Source organism: Polypterus senegalus, chromosome 13 (genome assembly GCF_016835505.1).
Source record: "Polypterus senegalus isolate Bchr_013 chromosome 13, ASM1683550v1, whole genome shotgun sequence".
Lineage (NCBI taxonomy): Eukaryota > Metazoa > Chordata > Cladistia > Polypteriformes > Polypteridae > Polypterus > Polypterus senegalus.
This window is the reverse complement of record NC_053166.1, coordinates 135,608,273-135,633,465: the sequence shown is the minus strand read 5'-3', so window position 1 is coordinate 135,633,465 and position 25,193 is coordinate 135,608,273. Positions and strand designations below refer to the sequence as shown.

At 38.6% G+C, this 25,193-nt stretch overlaps 1 protein-coding gene across 1 annotated transcript in view; it reads right to left on the bottom strand.

Annotated features, from left to right (window-relative positions):
* Positions 1-2,644: 2,644 nt before the first annotated feature.
* LOC120543247 (cytochrome P450 3A40-like) overlaps positions 2,645-25,193 on the bottom strand; it is a 29,513-nt gene continuing 6,964 nt past the window's right edge. The window contains exons 4-13 of the mRNA XM_039776220.1: positions 24,775-24,874; positions 20,582-20,695; positions 19,645-19,733; positions 17,235-17,383; positions 16,506-16,633; positions 13,575-13,656; positions 13,140-13,300; positions 9,385-9,611; positions 8,979-9,141; positions 2,645-3,783 (exon numbers count right to left, since the gene is read on the bottom strand). Of these exons, the coding sequence (XP_039632154.1) occupies positions 3,646-3,783; positions 8,979-9,141; positions 9,385-9,611; positions 13,140-13,300; positions 13,575-13,656; positions 16,506-16,633; positions 17,235-17,383; positions 19,645-19,733; positions 20,582-20,695; positions 24,775-24,874 (1,351 nt within the window). The 3' untranslated portion in view covers positions 2,645-3,645. The remainder of the gene's footprint in view (positions 3,784-8,978; positions 9,142-9,384; positions 9,612-13,139; positions 13,301-13,574; positions 13,657-16,505; positions 16,634-17,234; positions 17,384-19,644; positions 19,734-20,581; positions 20,696-24,774; positions 24,875-25,193) is intronic.

Genomic DNA, 25,193 nt, shown 5'->3' with positions numbered 1-25,193 from the left:
GGAGCAACAACAAAGCAACCACTCCACACATCCATTGGACATCATCCATAAAGACTTGGTATCTGTGCCAAGATAAATTAGAACTCTAAAGAACAAATAAACAGCCAGCCTGTCTAGTCTGTCTGTGTCCAGTCTTATATGTTGTGAAAGCTAGGGGGCACCAGAGAGACCCAAACCCCACCACAAACACACCAAGACAGTCCCAGGTTCAAATAAATAGGTGCTTATTTCACAAATACTCACAAAATGCACCAAAGCACAAGTTATCTCTCGTCCAAACACCTCTCCCCACTCCACTGCACTGCTCTCCTCCAGTTGAGTGTTGCTCACCATCCTCCCAGCTCTGACTCGCCTGGACAAGGCAGTGCAGTCCCTTTTATTGAGGATCCAGGAGTACTTCTGGTGATGTGACTTAGCAGCAGGGCAGCAGTAGCTCAGTCGGTAGAGCGGGTTCGATCCTGGCTCCCGGCATGAGAATGCAGCTGTTGTGTCCTTGGGCAACCTACCTTGCCTGCTGGTGGTGGTCGGAAGGATTGGTGGCACCAGTGTTTGGCAGCCTCGCCTCTGTCAGTGCGCCCCAGGGCAGCTGTGGCTACAAAGTAGCTTATCATCACCAGTGTGTGAATGGGTGAATGACTGTTGTGTTGTGAAGCGCCTAGGGGGGTTCTTGAACTCTAGTAGGCGCTATATCAAATACAGGCCATTTACCATTTTAGCCAGTTGGAAGCACTTCTGGGTTATGAGAAAGCCTGGGAGATCCTCCCCTGGCAGTGCCCCCTTTTGTCCACCAGGGATCTCCATAGGGCTGCTCCTCTGGACTGCAACTCCCATGCTGCTCTGTGGGCATCCAAACTGGAACTCTGCATGATGGACACTATCACATATTAAAGTAGGGGGAGATGAATTTCTCCTTATCCTGCTAGTTCTTGTACTCTTTGGGCAATCCACCCACGACAGGGATTATAAAGCATCCCTACCCATCATTTTATCAATAGCACCTGATGACCCTGATTCTCTTGATTCACTAACACAATGTCTGACTTGTATCTCAGAATGGATGAATAGTAACTTTCTCAAGTTAAATAAAGAGAAAACTGAAATCTTAGTGATTGGCAATAATGGATACATTGAGGCTATTAAAAATAAACTGGATGCATTAGGATTAAAAGTCAAGACGGAGGTAAAAAGCTTAGGGGTAATTGTTGACTGTAATCTGAATTTTAAATTGCATATTCATCAGATCATTAGGACAGCATTTTTTCACTTAAGAAACATAAGTAAAGTTAGACCTCTTATATCACTGAAAGATGCTGAGAAATTAGTTCACACTTTTGTTTTCAGTCGACTAGATTACTGTAACGCACTCCTCTAAGGACTACCCAAAAAAGATATAAATCACTTGCAATGAGTGCAGAATGCAGCTGCTAGAATCCTAACTAGGAAAAGAAAATCTGAACACATTTCTCCAGTTTTAATGTCACTACACTGGTTACCTGTGTCATTCAGGATTGACTTTAAAATTCTGCTTATGGTTTATAAAGCCTTAAATAATCTCGCTCCATCTTATATATCGGAATGTCTGACACCTTATATTCCAAATCGTAACCTCAGATCCTCAAATGAGTGTCTCCTTAGAATTCCAAGAACAAAACTTAAAAGAGATGGTGAGGCGGCCTTCTGCTGCTATGCACCTAAAATCTGGAATAGCCTGCCAATAGGAATTCGCCAGGCTGATACAGTAGAGCACTTTAAAACACTGCTGAAAACACATTACTTTAACATGGCCTTTTATAACTTCACTGTAATAAAAATCCTGATACTCTGTATATTCAACTCACTATAATAACTACTCATAGTGGCTCTAAAATCTGTACTAAACACCCTACTCTCTCTTCTGTTTTCTTTTCCGGTGTCCTTTTGGTGGTGGCCTGTGCCATCACCACCTACTCAAAGCACCGTGATGTTCCAACAATGATGGATGGATTAAAAGCCAGAAGTCTGTATGACCATCAACATCAAGTGACTCCGTGAGAACCCTAACTACAAAGAGGACTGTTTCATTTATGTTAGGTAGAATGCCCAGAGGGGACTGGGTGGTCCCGTGGCCTGGAACCCCTGCAGATTTTATTTTTTTTTCTCCTTCCGTCTGGAGTTAATTTTTGTTTTTTGTGTCCACCCTGGCCATCAGACCTTACTCCTTTTCTATGTTAACTAATGTTGTCTTATTTTAAGTTCTTATTTTGTCTTTTATTTTTGCTATATAAATAAATGTCGTTGTTGTTGTTGAACCGGGTATTGCCCTCATTTAGTCCATCCTTCCTTTATGGCATCCCAGCCGGGTAAGGACTCCACCTCTAATTTGCATGGGACTGACGATTAATTAACCAACTTCAAATACATTCAATTTCTACATTTAAATTGACTGTCCCTGGGTGGGCAAGTTAAAACTGCTTTTTGAAATTCTACACTTTACAGCATCCCAGGGTGGGCAATTTTTTATTTCAAATTCTCCAACTATTACTCATACAAATTCCCATGGCTAAAAAAATACCATTAGACTAAAAACTGTTAGCATTCAGAAACTCTTTTCTGTTGGGATCGCCTTGGGCTGAGCAAGACAAAGTTCTGTATGCGAGTCACAAAATATATGCAAGTCCATTATAAAGTGTTTATTTGAGTCTGCAATATCAATAACAGAAATATAAGAAATCTAAGTTGGCTAAAACTTCTAGGCGCTGTGGTTATGTTAAATGTAATGTGTCAAACGCTGAATAAAATACTTGAGTGTATTAGACTATTGTGTCGTCTTTTATAAAATAAGCATTTCAGCTGTACGTATACATTGTTTAAGACAGAATTCTAAAGAAAAGGCATCAGCTGTCTGAAAAGGCAAGTCTGTTAAATCTAAAAACAGATCATTTTTTTAAGTGAGGCTTAAAGAATGATAAAGACAAAATGGCTGAAATATTGTACCCTTGCTTGATGCTATGTGACTGGGTTAATTTTTACACTAAAAAAGCAAACAAAGACATCACTAGGGCAGTATGCTCTGTACAGTTTAAAGGGCGTCAGAAAAACGCCGATCAGATGGTACAGTTGGCCCAACCACTTTTAGAAACCACAATGTGTGGTACAATGAAGATGAGCTCTGCTGCCTGGACCTTTGGTGCATAAATAGTGTAGGCGGGTGTTCTGCTGTGGTCCAGATCAGGGGTTATAGGTGATGGCACAGCAGGTCATGCAGACATCAAAAGCAAAGCTTCTGTATCTGTCAGAATGTCTGTGATGTCGCCAGCAATGGAGGACATTTAAGAAGCAATTTGAAAGAGAAATGTTTAGTCAAGAGGCAGATGAAGGAAGACTGACGACAGAAAGGGGCCAATTTAGGCTGTGAGTTTTGTGATTGAGGGTGCAGCATTAAGAGTGCTGTGTAGAAATCCCAACGTTAAAGCAGCAGCAGTGAGCGTTGTGATTTAAGTGGGAGCCATTGAATGCATTTCCCTGAAGCAGATCTGATGTTACTCATGTGTGATTTGTATGGATTTAAGAACCTGGCCCTTCTAGTCAAATTACTATGTGGAATTTCCACTAATGTGTGGAATACCCATATAGGCCAAGTTGGCCCCTGGGGTTGACTGCGTCCATTCACTTTGTAACTTCAGCATCACCAGAACTCTTCATGCATTCTTCTTCTTCATTTGTCTTAGAAACTCGTGGCTCAAATTTGAGCCACAATGGAGTCTTTGGCTGCAGTAATCCTTGGATACTAAGCTCAGGTGGGTACTGTAAAAACAACAACAACAAAAAAAAAAAGGTAAGCAGTTTGTATTAAAACTTTTCATTTGCATTCACGTGCTGTACGTGTGCACGCCTGCCCCTTGCATGCAGCATCTTCCATAAGTGAACGATGGTAAATGATTTTTGACCTGAAACCAAAATAACAGTCCATTATTTGATGTTACAACTAATGCATTTTATTATTTTTTTCCAAAAATAAGCACATTTTGAGTTTGATACTTGTGACTTGTTCCAAAAAAAAGTTTGAGGACAGTAAAGAATTTACTACTTTGTAATGTTGGCTTTCCGTCTCACAATACTTAATAAATGTTTAGGTACTGAAGACACCAATTTTTTTTAGTATTTCTGGTGTCATTTTGTCCCATTCTTCTTGTGAACAAATCTTAAGGTGTTCAGTGATCCCTCGCTATATCGCGCTTCGACTTTCGCAGCTTCACTCCATCGCGGATTTTAAATGTAAGCATATCTAAATATATATCACAGATTTTTCGCTGGTTCGTGGATTTCTGCGGACAATGGGTCTTTTAACTTATGGTACATGCTTCCTCAGTTTGTTTGCACAGTTGATTTCATACAAGGGACGCTATTGGCGGATGGCTGAGAAGCTACCCAATCACAGCACGTATTACGTATTAAATAAAGCTCCTCAATGATATACGATATATGCTTCCTGCACGGTGCTTCGCACACTTAAAAGCTCTAACAGCACCTATTGATTTTTGATTGTTTGCTTTTCTCTGTCTCTCTCACTCTCTCTGCGCCTGACGGAGGGGCTGTTTGCACAGAGGATACAGAAGCTCCTCTAAAAATGCTGAAGGACTACCTTTACATTGATCCCTTCATTGCAGCCGCTTTATCGCGGTGCTTCGTGAACTTAAAAGCCCAACAGCCCTATTGATTTTTGATTGTTTACTTTTCTCTCTCTCTCTCTGTGACATTCTCTGCTCTTGATGCCATTCCCTTGAAGAGAAGATCTATTTGCATTCTTTTAATTGTGAGAAAGAGCTGTCATCTCTGTCTTGTCATGGAGCACAGTTTAAACTTTTCACTAAAGGGTGTTATTTCATGTCTAGAGGGACATAATAATGTTAACGCATTTAGAAGGTCGTAAACAGGTTTTCAATGCTCTAACTGCGAAAATATTAGATTTATAAATAAAGAATCCTACTTCATGGAAATTCATTTATCTGTCTGGAGCGGATTAAGCGAGATAAACAAAGGTTTACTGTTTAACTGTGCGGAGAATATTTATAAACAGTGTGGGAGAGTTTCTAAGGGCTTAAAATATATAAAAATAACCATACAAACATATGGTTTCTACTTTGCGGATTTTAACCTATCGCGGGGGGTTCTGGAACGCAACCCCCGCGATCGATGAGGGATTACTGTACAACATGTCTTTGTGTTTCAAAATGTGCCACACATTCTCATTTGGGGGACAACTCAGGACTGCATTTTCATAATTTTGGCTCTGTACACCACCACAATGGATTTGAAACAAAGCAATTGCAACTTTAATTCAGGGGGCAAAATAAAAACATTGTACAATCTGTTTAGAAAAGTTGGACATTTTTATACATGGTCCCCCTATTTTCAGGGGTTCAAAGGTATTTGGACAAACTAACATAATCATGAATATAACGATCATTTTCAATAATTGGTTGAAAATCGTTTACAGTCAATGACTGCCTGAAGACTGAACCCATGGTCATCTCCAAGTGCTGGTTTTCCACCCTAGTGATGCTTTGCCAGGCCTTTACTGCTGCTGTCTTCGTTTGCTGCTTGTTCGTTGGACTTTCTGCTATCTGTTTTGTTTTCACCAAATGAAATGCTTGCCCAATTGGGTTAAGGTCAGTTGATTGACTTGGTCATTGAAGAATATTCCACTTCTTTGGTCTGAAGAACACTTTTTAGCTCGTTGTCAATCTGTTCTGTGAAGCATCGTCCTCTCTGTTTTGCAGCATTTGCCTGAATCTGAGCAGACAGTACAGCCCTGTACACTTCAGAAACTATCTGACTTCTGTCAGCAGTCGTATCATCAATAAACACCAGTGACCCACTTCCATTGGCAGTCACAAATGCCCATGTCATAACACGGCCTCCACCATGTTTCATAGATGATGTGGTTTGAGCCGTTCCTTCTCTTCTCCATACTCTTCTCTTTCCAACATTTCGGTATTTATTGATGTTAATTTCCTTTAACTGGACAGGCTTTTAAAAAATGTTTACTTGTCCTTCCTATGCTTGAGGATTACCAGTGGTTTGCATCTTATGGTAAACCCTCTGTATTTACTTTCATGACAACCATTTTTCTGCATAGCTCCCCCATTTCCAGGAGCTCAAAAGTATTTGGACGTTTGACTGACAAGCTGTCCCATAGCTAGGAGTGAGCAGGCCCCTCATTATTTCACTATCTATTAAGCAGGCAGAAGGGCTGGAACTGATTCCAACTGTGGATTTTGAATTTGGAAGCTGTCGCTGTGAACTCTCAATATGAGATCCAAGTAAAAACAAGCCATCATTCGGCTGAGAAAAGAAAACAAATCACTTAGAAGGAAAGCAGAAACACCAAGAGTGGTCAAATCAACCATATTGTACTTTTTGAAAACGAGAGAAAACACTGGTGAGCTCAGCAACACCAGAAGGTCTGGAAAACCATAATAGACAACTGTGTTGGATGATCGCAGAATTCTGTCTTTGGTGAAGAAGAACCCTTCACAACATTTACCCAAATCAAGGATGCTCTTCTGGAGGTAGACCTGTCATTGCCAAAGTCTATAATCATCCGATCTAAATATATTACATTTATTAAACTTACTCTGCTCACTGATCATAGAAGTGAAGAATGGAAATTTGTTGCATTTTATTTAGCACATGTAAGGAAGAATTCCACTGTACCCAATACAATAAGAACCGTATAAATCGATATCTGCTCCATTTTATTTTTAAATCCAAACTGCCTGTATATAGTAAAAACTGCAAACTTCACTGTCCTAATACATAGGGAAGGTTCTCTAGACACACATACATACACATTTACAACTGTGTATCCATTTTGTAGTTGTAGCATTTAATCTCCTTAGCATTTACCCTGAGTGTCTCCTTGGCTCGGAATTCTATGTAAAAACAGTTAACACCAAGTGGGACTTGGGTTAAACTGTTCAGTTTGCATGTATTATGTTAAGCCTGAATAAGGCTCAGGACAGTATTCTGCTGCCATCTAATGAATAAAATAACATCAGGCTGTAAAAAATATTTCAATGAATTCTGACCCTCTTTGGTAATTAATCAACGTTCATGAGTAGGGTGGAACCTTCAATGAAAAAGCACAATAGCATTTAAAAGAAAAGCTGCAAATCCAGTTTTAGAGCAAACTGAAACAGTTGAGTCATGCAATAATGAGGACAATGTGAACTGGTCACCAGACGTGGACATGGATAGTAAAATAGATGCACACGTATTGTACAATTCAACTATCATAGCAGAAAGTGATAAGAAAAGTTCGCAAAGAAACATGCTTTTACTGGGCTTATTGCAACACTGAGCAGCGCATTGGCAACAGTTTCAAAATGTATCACAAGAAGGACGTGTATTAAACCTGCATAAGTACAGCAGGGGACACTAGACAGACCTTTCCTACTGTACAGGTAGTTGTCGACTTACAGGCTATGCATGTTATGACCATTTAACCTATGACCGCTACCATGTGTCACGGGCAAACAACAGTTCAAGCCACACCAGCTCTGAATGCTGTGACTTATTCATCTCGGCCTCTATTTATGACCTGCAGCGGTTTAGACTATGTTCAGTTACATTATTGATCTTAACACAAAAATGAAGGCGATCAAGTAGTATGAGGGAGGAAAGAAAGCGAATGCAACTGCATGTGACTAAGTTATCCCATTGTAACTGGAGTTCACTGCACCGCATGCACGGTTCTGCTGCGCTGCGGCTTTGAGTCCAGTTAACCTCTTAAGCTTCTGAGTTGTGACTCATGATGTGCCAAATAGTGCAAACTACTATGAAGGGGCTAATGAAACCACACTGACCTCCTTTATCTGTTAATGTTTATTATTAACAGGCTAAATTATTAAACCAGAAAACGTGGGTGCTCAAGCTCTGTCGGTACAATTCCAATAAACAGTGGGAGAAGCTCATGCAGATGACGTATCATAACACAGACAAAGAAAGGATTTGTGAAGCTGTTAAAGGTTTGGCACCCATGTAAGCAACAATAATAACAAAAAAATAAATAAAATTAAAAATAAAGTACACAAAAAAATAAGAGAAAATCTACACAATGTGCTAAGAATGATAAAAAAATGATATAAAACAAACAGCATGACTTAAGGGACTTACTATACATATGGTCACGTTTGAATCCATATTGCGGTCGGTCTGTCTTAAGTCCAGATCTACCTATTACTGGTACGTCGGAACTGAACGTGACTGTAAGTCAACAACTATCTGTATTTATATTGATGTTTTGGTATTTACAAAATGACATTTTGTGTTGTTAAAAATAATAATTGAACATTTTCACTACTTTTTTCCAGGGGTAAACACAACGGTTAGGAGGTTAACATGTTTCATACATGTATTTTGGGTTTTCTATGTTTTTTTACACTGCTGAATTAAGTTTACGAGACTATCTGAATAGATTGGCACAAATTAGGAAGGTTTTATTTTGCTCCTTTTTTTTTTTTTTAACGTGACACAGTTTAAGGTGTCATGTGACCATGTATGTTGAGGGAATTACATCATGGGATTAGACGATATAAATATGCCAGTGGTCTCTCTGTTGGTAAAACTCCTTATTTGTGAATTCCAGCATGCTTAGTTTCAAATCCAAGTAGGTGGTAGTGTCAGGTAACGGTTTCGTTTTTGATTCCCTTTTTGACTTTGGTTTCTCATGTTGACTTCATGTTTTGGTTGCCTTGTTGTTTGCCTTTTTTCCAGGCTGTGACCTGTTTGCATTTGCCTGCGTTTCTTGCCACACATTACCATCTCCTGGATATTTTCCTCACAATAATTGTTCGCCATCAGCATGTCATAACTACAATATTTGGCAATAAGGTAACAGAACAGTCTCCAATGTAGGAATTGCATACAGTACATGTACTCTAATGTATATTTTGTACACATCCTTCTGTAGTATAAAAATTTACACCTGCTCTTACCTGTGTCTCTTTTGGAAGAACAAAGTCAAATTTTTGAAGCAGTTGAACCACAGCCATTTTCACGAGAATAATAGCAAATCTCATTCCAACACAGTTTCTAGGACCTGCTCCAAATGGCAAGAATGCATAGGGGTCCATTGTTTCTTTCATTTCTTTGCTAAATCTGTAAATACATTGATTCACCAAATAAGATATGTTAAAACATCAATATGCTAATAGAGTATTCAGTAAAATTGTTACATTAAAAAGTGTTTAAATGTACCCATAAATTGTTTGTGTATCTCAATAGAGACACCAAAAATAACTGTCTTTTGTTTTACTTCACATCTGTTACTTATGGCTCTTTCAGACTGCTTAGGACCATGCAATGGACCAAGTAAAATACATAAAAGACCCATAAAGCTACCTTTCAGGTTTATACTTGTCTGGCTCAGGCCAATATTCTGGATCACTGTGTAGAGCAAAGGCTGGTATCATAACCACTGTTCCTTTCGGAATGGTCACTCCATTTATCTCTACGGTCTTCTTACAGACTCTCTCTAATCGTCCACCTGGAGGGTACAATCTCAAGGACTCATTGATTGCCATTTCTAAGTACTCCATTTCCATCAGGGCATCATATGTCACAGGAGCCTAGAAGCCAAAGGTAGTGACGAATTTCATGTAAGTGAGGCTTTACCACTTCATACATAATTTACAGTCGGTTCTGAATACTTTTAATTTTATAAGGCAAGTTTATTTCCCATATGCTTATTCTGGGAGCTACAAAATGAATATGAATTTGTGGCAAGAACAATTTTGCTCCCAGACAACCCAATGGGAAAGTTCATTATAAGCACCCTCCCAAATTTTAGCTGCAAGATTGGGAATTCAGAATAAATTTATCTAATTTTATTAGGTATGAAAATTACCCTGGCTCATCACATCATTTCAGTATACACACACACACACACACAAAAAAAAACAACCACCGAAAACAGCATACTCTTATGTGGACAGATGTAGTATTAGCTTAATGTGATTAATTTACTTTTCCATTTTCATGAAAATAATTAAAGGCTTTTTTTTGCTTTTATATAATCAAGCATGAATTCAACAGGAACCTCACATTTCTGACTGAAAAGTAAAATAAATACAGCAAAATCAGGAAGGTATGATGTCATAAATGGTAACTCTGAAAATGTGCATTGTATGTGAAGGCAGCATTCGCTGTACAGTCTTCTCCCATCTTTCTTCCCAGATATCAGCTAAGACATGTGCAGGTCTAAATCCCTCTCAAGGTAATGAAGTTATTCCAGATATATTTGTGAAAAGTATACAAACTCTGGACACATTTCAGATTCTTTCCACCTCTGATATCATCTTCTAAGTGCTTCTCCTCTTCTCAGATTGCTACATTCTGTAGCAGAACTTAAGGTCAAATCTGGATCTTGGCCTACTGAATCTCTCTCTGTTTACCACATGGACAGAACAGAGCAGATCTGCAAAGTGAAAGGTGAAGGTGTATGTCTCATGGTCAACAACAACTGGTGTGACAGCAGGAACATGACGGTTGTATCACACTAATGTTTGCCTTATCTGATGCTCCTGAAGATTAACTTCAGATCATTTTATCTTCCATGGGAGTTTACTTTGGTCATTGTCACAGCCATTTATACTCCACCTCAAGCAGACACCGACAATGTCAGGACAGAATTGTATGAGATAATCTGTTGCCACCAGAGTGATAACCTGGACTTTGCCCTCATCATAGCTGGTAATCTAAACAATGCTAGTCTCAAAAGGGCAATGCAAACTTGTAGCAACGCTTTACGTGTACCACCAAAGGGGACAGAACACTGAATGACTGCTATACTCTGTATGTTTTAATTCTATTTTTAATTTATTATTTGCACTTCATGTTGTTACACTGTGGACCCTGAGCTTCGCAATTTCTGTATACTTGTGTATGGTTGAGATGGCAATAAAGTTCACTTTGACTTTGATGTCTCTGTATAAGAGGCAGCAAATTACTCAGCAGAAGTTGGTCAAGAAACGTGACGGTGTCTCCTTTATACCAACAGCAATACGTCTCCATAACGCCTCACTGTGATGGCCAAGTCAGAACTTATCTTTTCTTTCTTTTGAATTTTTCTTACTTTATAGTAATTCTACAGTGTGTTCAGACCAAACAGTGTGTGTATACTTATTTATTGAGTTTCTGTAAAAAGCCAAATTTCCCCCTGGAGACAAATAAAGTTCTGTCTATCTATTTATAAAGCAAAGTCCCTCCCTCCCTCTCATGCCACCATCTTTCTTATACCCAGGTATAAACTAGAGATTGGCGATTCGCAAAAGATTAGATCTTTTTGAATGACTCTTTTCAGGTGAATGAATTCGTGAGCACGAACAAATCAGTTTAGTAATGATCATCAGGAGTGCTGAAGCGCACACGCGTCTTGTGTGATGTTGTAGTATTTTTAATTTTGCTGATAGATGTTTAAAGCACATGTGCAACATCAACTTGAATAATAAGTCTTGACTTATTTGATTCATGAATGAGTCGCAATTTGAGAAGGAGTCTAATGATTCTCATTCATTTGATTTGCAAATTAATAAGTATATGTTGCACAATTCTCATTCACTTGTGATTCTGTACCAAAATGTTGTATTTTAATTATGTATCTCAAATGTGTTATCATGCTTTGTGTATGGAAAAAGGACAATGGCATAGGAATGATATTAAACATAAATTAATAAAAATATTATTTATACAGTGTGAGATATGGCCGGCCAGTCATCCCGGCCAATACCCCCAGGCCGCCAGGTGGAGGAGGAGGGGCCCCAAATTCCAGCAGGGACTCATGGGAATTGGAGTCTTCCAGTGCAACACTGCTGGATAATGTGGGGGCCACCAGGATATGCTGCTGGGAGGCTCAGAGACATTGGGGTTTACTATAATCCGGAAGTACATCATAGTCACGGGGACGGAAGGACCGACATACTTCCGGGAAGAAAAAAGGACTTTTTATATAACCCGGAAGTGATGGGGAATCATGGACTAAGGGATGAAGCACTTCCGGGTTGAACAGTATAAAGGATTGTGGGAAACCCAGACGGGTGAGCTGAGTCGGGAGGAAGGGTGGCAATGCGTCTGGGAGTAGGAGGATTGATTTGTTTATTGATTATTGTATAGTGTATTGGTTTATGAATATAGTGGAGCGTAGGGTGCTTTGTGCACTGGATTATTGTAATAAATCCAAACTTTGGTCTTTTACCTGGTGTCTGGAGTCAACTCTGAGGGTTCAAGGGGACGACCACAACAGATACATACATACTGTATACATCAAAATAATGTATGCAAAATTAAATTACATATCTGTTATACAATCAGAGGGGACCAAACACCAATCCCAGACTTCCCACATACAATAGACTCTAAATTAATCAAACAAATCAAATGAATCAAAAGAACTGATTCACTTAAATGGGTAGTTCAAAAGAGTCAAATCAGTAAAATGAATCAAAATGCCCATCAATATTACAAACAGAAACTAAATAGTTCATAGTAATATTGAACCATTCCTTATTCCGGTGTGTTGCACCAGCGATACCAGCCACAACAACAATGGCCTCTCTTTTGTACTGTGGTCAGGAAAACATTACCGCTGCCTGGGGACCAGTTCAGGGAGACTTCGGAGGACCTTTGTTCAACAGACCATCCACATCTTGAATAAGGAAAATGTCTAGAGCCACATGATATGACGTATTGTTAACTCCCTTACATTAGGTCATTTATTTAGTTATAATCTATTATTTATCATTCATGTTATAATTATATTATAATGTATACTATTGCATTCATTTAACATAATGATTTTTATTGATATTTATAAAGTGATGTATATATGTCATTGTCCTTTTATCTTCCTCTTAAATGCACAGTCTATGAGTTTAGCAACTAAGCATTTGACTACAGTGTGTGCTGAATTTATATTTTGCATGTGACGAAACAAAATTTGCCTTGAATTGACCCAAGTTGACAAAACCCCTCCGACTGATGCTTTCTTCGATTATGTTGATATCTTTTGTAAATCCCTTTGGATAAAAGCATCTGCTAAGCAAATACATGTAAATGTACTCCAGTCTTGAATGGATTGATGTAATGTTATAAAACCTTACCTTATTTGGAAGAACCAGGTCTATTTCTTCCTGAACCTTCCGCATTACCTCTGGATGGGCAGCCAGGTTCAACGCCAAGAAAGCGATGCCTGAGCCCGTAGTGTCATATCCACCAGCAATGAAGATAAAGGCCTGAGTCAAAATCTCATGGTCTGTCAAACCTGTTGGAAGGAAAATGAGAAAACTGCACTAAAGAATTTGGAAGATTACGTTAACTTTACTATTAAAATGTCTTTGGGCTACAAACTAGTTTTACTGAAAACGTACATACTTTCTTACCATTTTCTGCAGATGTGTTTTGCTCAATTTCATTGTGCACATGGTTATAAAGACAGATATGCATTTTTTATCATATCTTACTTGAAAGTGTAACATTGTATTTTTAAATTTTGTGTCAAGAACGTTGTAAATTATAGCACTAAAAGTGGACTCAACCTTTTTGCACTTCCTGTTCGGAGTGAGAGTTGGTCTCTGTCATTTGAGAATCAACCATAAGCTGAAGAAAGTCTACACGATTCTGTAAAAGGAAGGGAAAGTTTGCACATTATTCTTTTAAGAATATTTTTGAGAAAAAATTGTTAGTATTTCTATGAGTAATGAAAGATAAGGCATTTATAAAAAATAATTTTATTTCTAAAATTGTATTAACAGTTGTTTGTATTATGCTTAACATTTTAAAGCCGGTTTAGCCCACTTTTGGAATCTGTTCTTTGACTGATTTTTAAATGCAACTGATCAATTTAAATTTAAAACAGTTCTTCACGAAACTTTGAGTCTTTGGTACATTGTATATATGTACACCTTAACTTTAGTGGATGCAATTTTTGTTTTACATTTTTTCCTGAATGAGATAACATAGGAGTTTGCATGTTCTCCCCGTGTCTGCGTGGGTTTCCTCCCACAGTCCAAAGACATGCAGGTTAGGTGGATTGGCGATTCTAAATTGGCCCTGGTGTGTGCTTGGTGTGTGGGTGTGTCCTGCAGTGGGTTGGCACCCTGCCCAGGTTTGGTTCCTGCCTTGTGCCCTGTGTTGGCTGGGATTGGCTCCAGCAGTCCCCAGTGACCCTGTGTTCGGATTCAGCGGGTTGGCAAATGGATGGATGGTTGAGATAACATGAATCGATACATTTCATAAAGCAGATTATATGCTCCTACAGCAATGCAACTAAATGAGACTTCATGCCATCACACCAACCCAAATTTTAACTGAATTCTTTCATTCAATGCACTTTTGAATATTGTAAAATGTATGCATGATTCACTTCCTTCCTAACAAGGGCATAACTGGGTCTTCATCTTGTTTGACAGCAGGGACTGTGGTTCGCATGTCGGCTGAAATAAAAAGATTGTTTGAATGCACGGTGGAGCTCTATCTATGTAATAAAGCGTCTTTCAAATCGACCGTATCCAACAATCAGTATGAAAGTATGCTTAAAATAAAATCACATCCCAGTGTTATACGAGGGGGAATACTTCTACTTGAGATGGGCTGATTTTAAATGTGGATATATATTTTCAGACTTGGGTCTTTTCTTAGCCTTAGATCCTCCCATGCCATATAGGATAACGTGCAATAAATGTTCTCCAGTATTTTTGGAATTAGGTAAAGGGTCTCGGTTTTGTCCCTACTGTGTTCAGAACATTCAGTTCTTGTACCAACATTCTTCTACTGTACTTTCAACCTAACAACAAGTTCTACTTGTTTTTAGAAATTAATTTATTGACACTCCCCATGACCTGTAAGTGGAGCATTGATTCCCTGGTTGATGGACAATGATGGACGGATTAAAAGGCAGAAGTCTACGTGACCATCATCATCATCAAGCCCTTCCGTGAGAACCCTAAATCCAAAGAGGACTGTTTCATTTATATTAGGTAGAATAAACAGAGGGGACTGGGCGGTCTCATGGTCTGGAATCCCTACAGATTTTATTTTTTTCTCCAGCCGTCTGGAGTTTTTTTGTTTTTTCTGTCCCCCCTGGCCATTGAACGTTACTCTTATTCGATGTTTTGTTTTATAATTGTGTCTTTCATTTTTCTATTCTTTAATATGTAAAGCACTTTGAGCTACTGTTTGTATGAAAATGTGCTATATAAATAAATGTTGTTGTTGTTGTTGTTGTTGGTTACAATGTATATATGGCCAATCAGACGTCAAAAATCTGAGAATGATATAATGTACTGGAAGCTATAGTTCTAATAAATGGTGCAGCAATTCAAAATGTTCTGATTTCTAATGGTAATGAAGTTATTTCATATTATTTGATCATTTTTGATTTCTCTAATAACTGCTCATTTAAGATTGCTGGACTATAAAGCATCTAAATAAGAGTTCTTTAATATTTATTGATTGTCTGAGATTGTATCTATATATCAACTTTTTAACAGCAGCAACTGAAATGTGAAACAAGCTATAGACAAAACACCTCCCCAGAAAACAATGTGGAAGCAGTGTCGTTATTACTTAATGAGTTTTGGAGTACTAAAGCTACAGAGCGAACAGAAGTACTGCACGTGTGTGTCTGTTTGGGTGTGAGGGGCCTAAAAAGAATAAAGCGCACCAAAAAACTTTGTACAGTGTCTACTTTTATTACTACTCCTAGCTAAAAATGTTAAGCCTTGACCTTTTGTACATCAACAAGAAATTCTTACCACAAGCCCACCTAATATTAATAACCGCACATTTATGAATTTCATCAATAATAAATCACATACTGTAAGATTGTGCACTGAACCATTCATTTCCGATTAAGTGCTAATGGACCACACTATCACCCTTTTGTGCTCCTAACAACAATCCAAATCATATCACCAAGGAGGATTTTCATATTGCTCTTTCTTTATATCCATAATTGTAGCAATTACTGTTATATCTGCTTCAATATCTTCTTATTTTTTTTCTCATCTTGATATTCTACAGTGGCTTATGGCATTCTGAATTGATCAGAACTGAACTTTAGGATGGATGGTCCAAAAACCAGGCCTTTGTTGCAGTCTGCCAGAGTCAATCACGTTTGATTGTGCCGCAGTGCAATATTAAAAAACTTAGGGACCACCAATGACTTATGTAATCTTTTATTGATCTTAATTTCACTTTGCTCTTTCTTGCCATGATTTCACCTAAACATAACAAATTCATATTTTAATATCTAGGTACTATAGCAACCTAATTTACAGAAAAAAGTCTCCACATACAGTATATTTGGTATTTCAATGTACATATTGCAAGATGTTTGTGTGATTTATTGGATGTTCATTTATACTTTAATTGCAATGTCTTCTATTAAATGTGCATAATGCTTTGGGCCTGTAAATTGAAATTCCCTACAAAAAATAAGTTAAAAGATTAACATTTATAAGACTTACATTGTGGACACCTTTTTTTCTGTCGGCTTTAATTCTTCTAAGAGATTCATAGAAAAATTCCATGATTGATTTGGGAAACACGGTGAAGTTCAGTTTTGCCAGTAGTGGAATCACAAAAGGAAATAAAACTATAAAAGACAGACAGGCAATCTGATTATTCTGGATTGTCAGATTATTTCTTGTAATATGAGTGAGAATATAAATAATATTGTAAAGCTTTCGAAATGAAAGCTAAACTAAACTAATAATACAATAAACCAAGTTTAAGACTGAAAACTGAGAAGTAAACCATAAGTGATCTTCATCCATCCATTGAATACACTGAGAACCAAAGCCCGTCCCAGCAGCATGGTGTGCAAATCAGGAATCCACCCTGGATGGAGTGCCAGCCCACTGCATGGTCCACTGACGCTTACACAGCACAAAGCCCAATGTGTGTGGGATGTGGGCATCCACAGAGAAATCCACGTGGGTGAGAAAATTCAACACAGGCAGTGAATGGTTTGGGACTCTAACCCAAGTTTGCTGGAGTTAGGAAACAGCACAGCTAGCTAAAGCACCATTCTGACACCAAACTAACTGCCATTTTTTGCTTTCTTTTTAAACCTTTTTTAAAGATGGGATTCAAAAGAAAAAAAAACCTAAACTCAGGCCATTGAATTAACGGACGAAACTATGCAGATACTGTAAGCTACCATTGTAGACTGAAAAATATTACTCTTCACTTACTTATAAGCAGAAGAAATGGGTTAAAGAAACTGAATTTAAGCATCTTTTTTATATTGGTCACAAATGGATCATCAGGGTTGTTGACAGAATCAACGTCCACACTAAAGGAGCAGCTGGCCATAACGTCCAAACTATACGCACCAAAGAAGCTAACAATAAACAAATGAAATGTAGTTAGTGATTAGAGAATAATAATAAAAAAAAGAACTCAAGTCTGTTTTTTATATTTCACAACAAGCCTAAAATTCTGTTTATCAGTTACAAGTGAAATGTTACAAATTTAAAAACACAATGGAAATATCCCAGTTTTCCCCACTCTGCTGTTTTTGTCTTATGAATTATATTTACTATTTTAATCATGGAGAGTGTACATTAGGCGTCACAGGCATTTGATCTCAATTTGCTAGATGACAGTAGTGTTAATTACTGATGCACATGATGAACAGGTAATGTCTACATGCATTTGCACGAGCTTGCATATTTGTAATTATGTAAAAAGTCATCTCAAATGGCACTTAGATATATATATATATATATATATATATATATATATATATATATATCCCACACAATTCAGATCGGGACTCAGACTACGAATGCAATGAATGTAATTACTCGGACCTACAGGCTGTCAAATAAACGAACCACACGCCGTGGCGCAGTGTAAAGGGACTTGGTCTCTGATGTTGACGTCCGAGGTTTGATCCACGCAAAGGGAGCAGTAGAGTGTGTACGCCTGATGAGCCCAAATGAGGGTGAAACACGTGTCGTGTACTCTTTGCATTATTTGACAGTAAACTATGCAACATATATATATACTCAGCAAAAAAAGAAAAGTCCTCTGACTTTCAACTGTTTTTACTTTCAGTAAACTTAATGTGTAAATATTTGTATGAACACTTAAAGAGTCAACACCATAAGACATAAACTAAAAATGTTTCACAATGTGTCCCTGAATGAAGGGAGGCTCAAAATCAAAAGTACCAGTCAGTATCTGGTGTGGCCACCAGCTGCTTGAAGTACTGCAGTGCATCTCCTCCTCATGGACTGGACCAGATTTGTCAGTTCTTGCTGTGAGATGTTACCCCACTCTTCCACCAAGGCACCTGCAAGTTCCTGGACATTTCTGGGGGGAATGGCCCTAGCCCTCACCCTGCGATCCAACAGGTCCCAGACGTGCTCAATGGGATTGAGATCCGGGCTCTTCCACTGTGAGGATGATCAGCTGTCCTTCCTGTCTCCCTGTAGTGCTGTCTTAGGCGTCTCACAGTGCGGACATGGCAATTTATTGCCCTAGCCACATCAGCAGTCCTAATGCCTCCCTGCAGCATGCCTAATGCACGTTCACGCAGATGAGCAGGGACCCTGGGCATCTTTCTTTGGGTGTTTTTCACAGTCGGTAGACAAGTCTCTTTAGTGTCCTGCGTTTTTAGAACTGTGACCTTAAATGCCTACTTTCTGTAAGCTGTTAAGGTCTTATGCTGTAACATGCTGTTACGTTGTCATTCATTTTACGCACTGTCTTTCTTTCATCCATATGTTACGTAGGCACGTACCTTTTATCTTCGGCAATCTCATTCTGTAACCAGGCCTCATTCTCTAACCAGCGTAACACTGTCCACCACCCCTTTCGTTATTCCGGCACATTGTTGACATCCGTGAGTAACAACAACGTACTAAACTGGAAGGTGGTCTATGCATGGGTGGAATTCGCGGACAAACAAAGATCAAGATCTAAATGAAGATCTCTTTAGTTAATTTAAAGCACAACAATTTGTTTCGTTTGAATGTCTGTGTTTTGAGGTATGACTGGCGTACTACAGTCTTCAGTAGTATAAGCCTGGAGGAGATTCTTAATGCAATGCCTATGTTTTAGCTGTCTCTCTACTGCCATCTAGTGCTGCTTCTTCTAATTCATTTGCGGACAAACAAAGATCAAGATCCAAATGAAGATTATATATAGAGATATGTATATACTGAAATTAATAGTCATTTTTACTGTCTGCTGTTTGTTGTTTACTTGACATCTTGGTACAAGGCAAGTGAATGCTCTGCTGTGCTAGTTATGTCATGCAATGCTACATATAAATATGGCGATGATCACACATTCTGGTTATCCCTTGATGAATACAAAAAAACTCATTGTTAGTGTTAGTTTGGTTTGTTTTTTCAGGGGTAAACTTAATACTAAGGAGGCTAATAACAGTTTGAGTTACAATAAATAAATCCATCTAATTATTGATTCTGGAAATACATTCTTGTCAGTTATTCTGTGAAACTGGTACCTCGGCTTAGGCATTAACAGTCAATAGAACCAGCTTTGTAAGAAAGAAATATTACAACAGTAAGCAAGCTTATTACAAAAAATTACCAAAGGACTTCAGAAGACTACCATCTTCATAATACTTACTCTTTCATTGACACAGGCTTATTCTCTTTTGATGCTTTCTCTGCATTCTTCACCAAGTTCTCACCATAATGTTTCACAATTGGAAACATCTGAAAAACAAGGTTTATTTTTTTTTCAGCAGTATGTCAAGATTAATTAGGCACCCACTGATTTCCATGTTACTTATGCATGCAAAGAATTGTTACTACACAGTAATTTAAGTGGTTTATGTAGCCACCTACTGTAGATAACAACTTAAGGGGAATCACTTTTATTTCAATGTGTATGCCAAAGATACACTTTTTAGATATTTCAATATCTTTTCAAAAATTATTCCAATATTTGATCCCACTTTTTGGTTCATGGCCAATTAAACTTTCTCCACAAGGCATTTTGTCTTTTGTTGGCTGCTGAGCTAAGCATGTAAATATGATCTTTTTTATTCTCTTTGAATTTACTGTAACTTGTAAATATCTTTGGTATTTTTATTTTAGGAATTCATAGGCAAGTTTTTCTGACATCACCAACTTTTGCCAATACCCCTATTGTAAATGATCTCATCACACATTCCCAGTGCAAATTTTGCTATCTCATTCATGATCTCCATGTCTGTCTCTCTCTATATAAAGTATTACTACTGCATCTTCAGCATTTCCTCTCCAGTAAACCCAACATTTATTTTCCTTTTTGTGGTTTGTTTAGTCAGAAATATCAATGGCAAAGAGCTTCTCAGCCAAAGTGACTCTTCCAGTGCTCTTTTGTGTTTCAACTATACTGCATTTGTAGCAGTGTACAAATACTGGTCTTTTAAGCAAAAGTATACTTTGTAGGAATAACACTAATTGAATCTGAGGTAGCAGTTACTCCATCTAAAGTTATCTAGCACATTAAACATGACCAGTTCAAAAAACACATGGCAAGGTCTTCCTGTATCAAACAAAACACAAACAGAATTAACCTCTTTCAGTCGTCCACTGGTGAAGGATGGAGACAGAACACTGCGAATTCTTTTCCATTGGTCATCTTCTGCAAGTGTGATTGCATCATTTAGAGGGCCGTTAATCTGAAAATTCTAGAAAGATAAAGAGAAAAATATTTGTAATATCCTAGGTTATTCATTTCCTGTTACATTACATTAAAACCATTCATTATGTGGCTAAAATACAATCTCCATCTGCTGAACCATTCAACTGTGTGTTGATATTTGAAGAATAAAGCTGCTAATCTTTTATGCTTTATGCTAGAACTGTCTCATTTGTAAACTCAGATTGGTGAATATATTTTCAAACACATACGCAAAATATGCTTGATTTTTCAGGTAATTACTTTCACAAAACCATGCTCATAATACTTAACTGTTATTCTGACTAAAGTAAAAAAGAGTTATAATGCTATAGTTTTTTATAACAAAAATACATCATTCCCTTATTCCTAGTATTATTCCTATGATTGTGTTATTGCAACTATGTAAAAATGTGTTCATGATAGATAGATAGATAGATAGATAGATAGATAGATAGATAGATAGATAGATAGATAGATAGATAGATAGATCTTGATTAGGTCCTCAGGGGTAAATTTGGCTTTTACAACAAATAACATAAATAGATAGACAGATAAATACATCCACCCATCTATTATCCTACCCGCTATATCCTAACTACAGGGTCACGGGGGTCTGCCGGAGCCAATCACAGCCAACACAGGGCACAAGGCAGGAAACAAACCCCGGGCAGGGTGCCAAAGATAAATACATTTATGTACAAATACATTATGTTCTAAACACACAACAAGATAACTAAAAAAAGAAGAAAATTAAAAAGAAAGAATATCTTCTGACTTGGCAGTCCCAGTGAGGCATTATGCAGACATATTGCTGTTGGTGTAAGGAGCCCTAGCAGCGTTTCTTGACACAATCCTTAGTATTAGTGTGTCAGAAAGAGGATGTACAGCATTGTTTGTAACGTCACTCAGTTTTGTTTTAATTCTCTCCTTTGCTACAACCTCCAGGAATATCCAGAGTGTGTCTCATAACTGAGCCTGATGTTGATTCAGTGGGCCTACTTGAAGTGATGTTATAAGCCCAGCACACCAAATATTCTGGTCATCAGAGAGTTATAGAAGATATGAAGGATGTCATTACAGGAATCCAGTCCCCTAAGAAAATTAGAGCCTGCTCTGCCCTTTCTTATATAGTATTCTTCTTCTGTGTTATGACACCAGTCCAACCTTTCATTGATGTGGATCCCCTCCCAAGTATTTGTAGTAGTGTACCACCTCTACATCCACTCCTTGAATGGTGACCGGACACAGAGGCTCTTTGGTGAAAGTCAATAACCAGTCCTTGGTTTTGCTGATTTTAAGGTGCACACAGTTCTTTCTTATCAATTCACTCGATGAGTGCAGTGTTATCTCAGAATTTCTGCAAATGATCTTTTCTTTAAAAACATATATTTAAAGAAAAGATAACTAAAAATAGGTCAGAATTTATCAGATTTCCTGTTGCATATAATTGATCTCTCTTTACCTGAATCATTTTCAGATAGGACCAGGATTCTCCTATTTGGAAACCTATTCATAGTCAAAAATCAGTTGTCTAAAAATGTAAATCTTATTTATAAAACCAGACAGGGAAATGAACATAAATGTGATCAAGCACAATGATGAAAGTTGGTCCTATTATTCTAAACAAACCAGTAGATGCCATCAAATGTGAAAACACAATCATTTGTCATATAAAAAGTCACAGCTGACAACATGCAGTGTGTGTGTGTGTGTGTATACAGAACACTTGGTATAGTTTGCTAATACTCCCTTATCTTGGCTATCTTACTTTGCCCTCATTTGCTGTCATCTGAAAAGTGCCCCAGGAAATAGTTATATGCTGGGCAGATACATTTTGTTTAAAGGTTTTAACAGGTGTGGTCCCCGGCCGGGGCTGGAGCCCGGCCGGGACGCCCAGGAGGACAAGAGGAGGGCTTGTGCCTCCTCCAGACCGCGAGGGGGTGTCCGTCCTGGTTCTGTTGGGGACCACGGGTGGAGGGCTTGGAAGCCCAGCCCTGTAGGGGCCCGTGGTCACCGCCAGGCGGCGCTCAGATACCGGTTTATTCCATACGGTCCTCGGCTGGGGCTGGAGCCCGGCCGGGACGCCCTGGAGGATCAGAGGAGGGCGAGTGCCTCCTCCAGACAGAGTGGGGGCGTCCGTCCTGGTTAGGCAGGGGGCCTCGGGTACAGGGCATGGAAGCCCAGCCCTGTAGGGACCCGTGGCCACCGGCAGGCTGCGCCCCAGTGCCTAATTATCCGGGATCCCGGCACTTCCTGGTGTGGCGGAAGTGCCGGGGAAGACTTTACGTGGCGCCCGCAGAGCTGCCAGGAAGACAGCCGACACTTCCGCCACGCTGGGGCGTGGCTAAAGAGGGAATGCCGAGAACACCTGGGGCTCATCCGGGAGCCTTATTTAAGGGGCCGCCTCCCTCCAGTCATTGGTGGAAGTCGGGAGGAAGCGGACTGAGCTTGAGGAAGGACTGGAGGCGGCCAGGAGTAAAGAGGCACAGGACTGTGTGGCCTGGACTTGGGGAAATCGGTGCAAGAAGGCACTGGGGGTGCACGTGAGCAAACTGTAAATAGTGTATATAATAAAGAGTGTGTTGGGTGCAGAAATGTTGTCCGTCTGTCTGTGCCGGGGCCTGCGTTCACACAGGGTTATTCAGATGTTCTAACAGGGTTATGTCAGGGAGAAATATCAGAACAGTTTAGCAACAAAGTAACGATACTTAAGTTTTAATCGCTAGAGTATCTTGGAGTTAAAAAAGAGATGTATCAATATGCAGGTGCAAAAGGTAAGAACCAGTGAAAGATAATTTCAGTCTGAAAAATTTGGCAAAAGAGAGAAATACAATATTTCAGCTTGTGAGCCTTCATTAAGTGTGCTAAGATAGGAAAAATACCGAGTCCCTGTAATTTGTTTATTTTCTAAGATGAAATTAACTTAACGATTGTTTAGCTTAAACGTATTTTAAACAATTTTCTCACCAATTTCCATTCTGGTAACCTATGAGCTCTCTTCATATTCAAGTCATACATTAAGTAAGCACTGTGGTGGGCTGGCGCCCTGCCCGGGGTTTGTTTCCTGTCTTGCGCCCTGTGTTGCCAGACCCCCGTGACTCTGTAGTTAGGATATAGCGGGTTGGATAATGGATGGATGGATGGATTAAGTAAACACCTACATCCAGTATTACATTTCCACATGAAAACTACATGACCTGCTTTCCAGGTTCTTACACACTGATGAACAGATCCATATTTTTTTTCCTTTTAGCACCCACTTGAGTTTGGTTAAAGTACCTGTAAGTGAGCTGTATATTTAAATTAGATTATATCCATCCATTTTCTAACCCGCTGAATCCGAACACAGGGTCACAGGGTCTGCAGGAGCCAATCCCAGCCAACACAGGGCACAAGGCAGGAACCAATCCTGGGCAGGGTGCCAACCCACCGCAGTAGATTATATTGGGTTTAGAAATATTTTAGTTTTGTTACATTTTCTTTCAAATATTTAAAATGCATCAAACATTTTTCAAATTATTAGGAACTACAAAACGCTGTTACTGGTATCGTTCAAATGTACTCTTCCAGATCTCTCAGTGACGAGACATCCATGACCTTAGATTACAGCTCAGCAATAACTGAAACAAGTAGCAGAATTATAACTAAACATAAAATGCAATAAAGCATATTCAGACTTCTTTGGGACAAACTGACAGGCGCTGAGATTTGTTGGTTATCAGCGTAAGTGAGTGTTTGCAAATCTAAGAGCGTTTGTGGAATTCAGCAGTAAAGTGTTATCCTGTTCTTATTCATACACAACCAAAAAACAAGCTGGGTTTGAGCACAAACCTGGACATACAATCCGTTTACAAAGAGGCCTTTACTGTTTGACATTTATGGGGTGACTACAAATAATATAAAAATGTTTATTTCAATACATAAAGAGTATTCCTACTAGATTGTCCTACCAAGATAAAAGTTATTTAAAATATTAAAAAATATATATACATATTTTAAAAACAGTACAGTCAACAGCTGCATTTCAAATAAATCTGCTGAAACATGCACATACTAAAACAATAAAAATAATCTACATTTACATACCCGCCTATTTGTAAAAAGAGAATAGCACTCTTTTACTAGAACAGTTTTGATTATTGCAGTGTCTGTTACAGCCAACACTGGCGCTCTGCCATCGTAAATCCTGTGAGATAAAAAGAATTCAGGAAATCACCCGGGTTTGAACTCTTAAGAAATGCATTTCTGCCTCCAAAAAGTAAACTTTTTAAAACCACAGACATCTTTTAAATTTTGAAGTTCACTTTATAATGATCATATGAGCTATTTCTCCTGATTTAACAATTTATAACCTCTTCTGTTAAAAGTAGTGGTTCTAAAAATGCACTTTCTGTTCTCATTTCTGTGTTCCTATTGCAGACTTGAACAAATCACTTAACATTGCGGTGATGCAATTCAATATAAAAGTATTGTTTCCAGTATGAACTCGATGGAATGTATTTAGT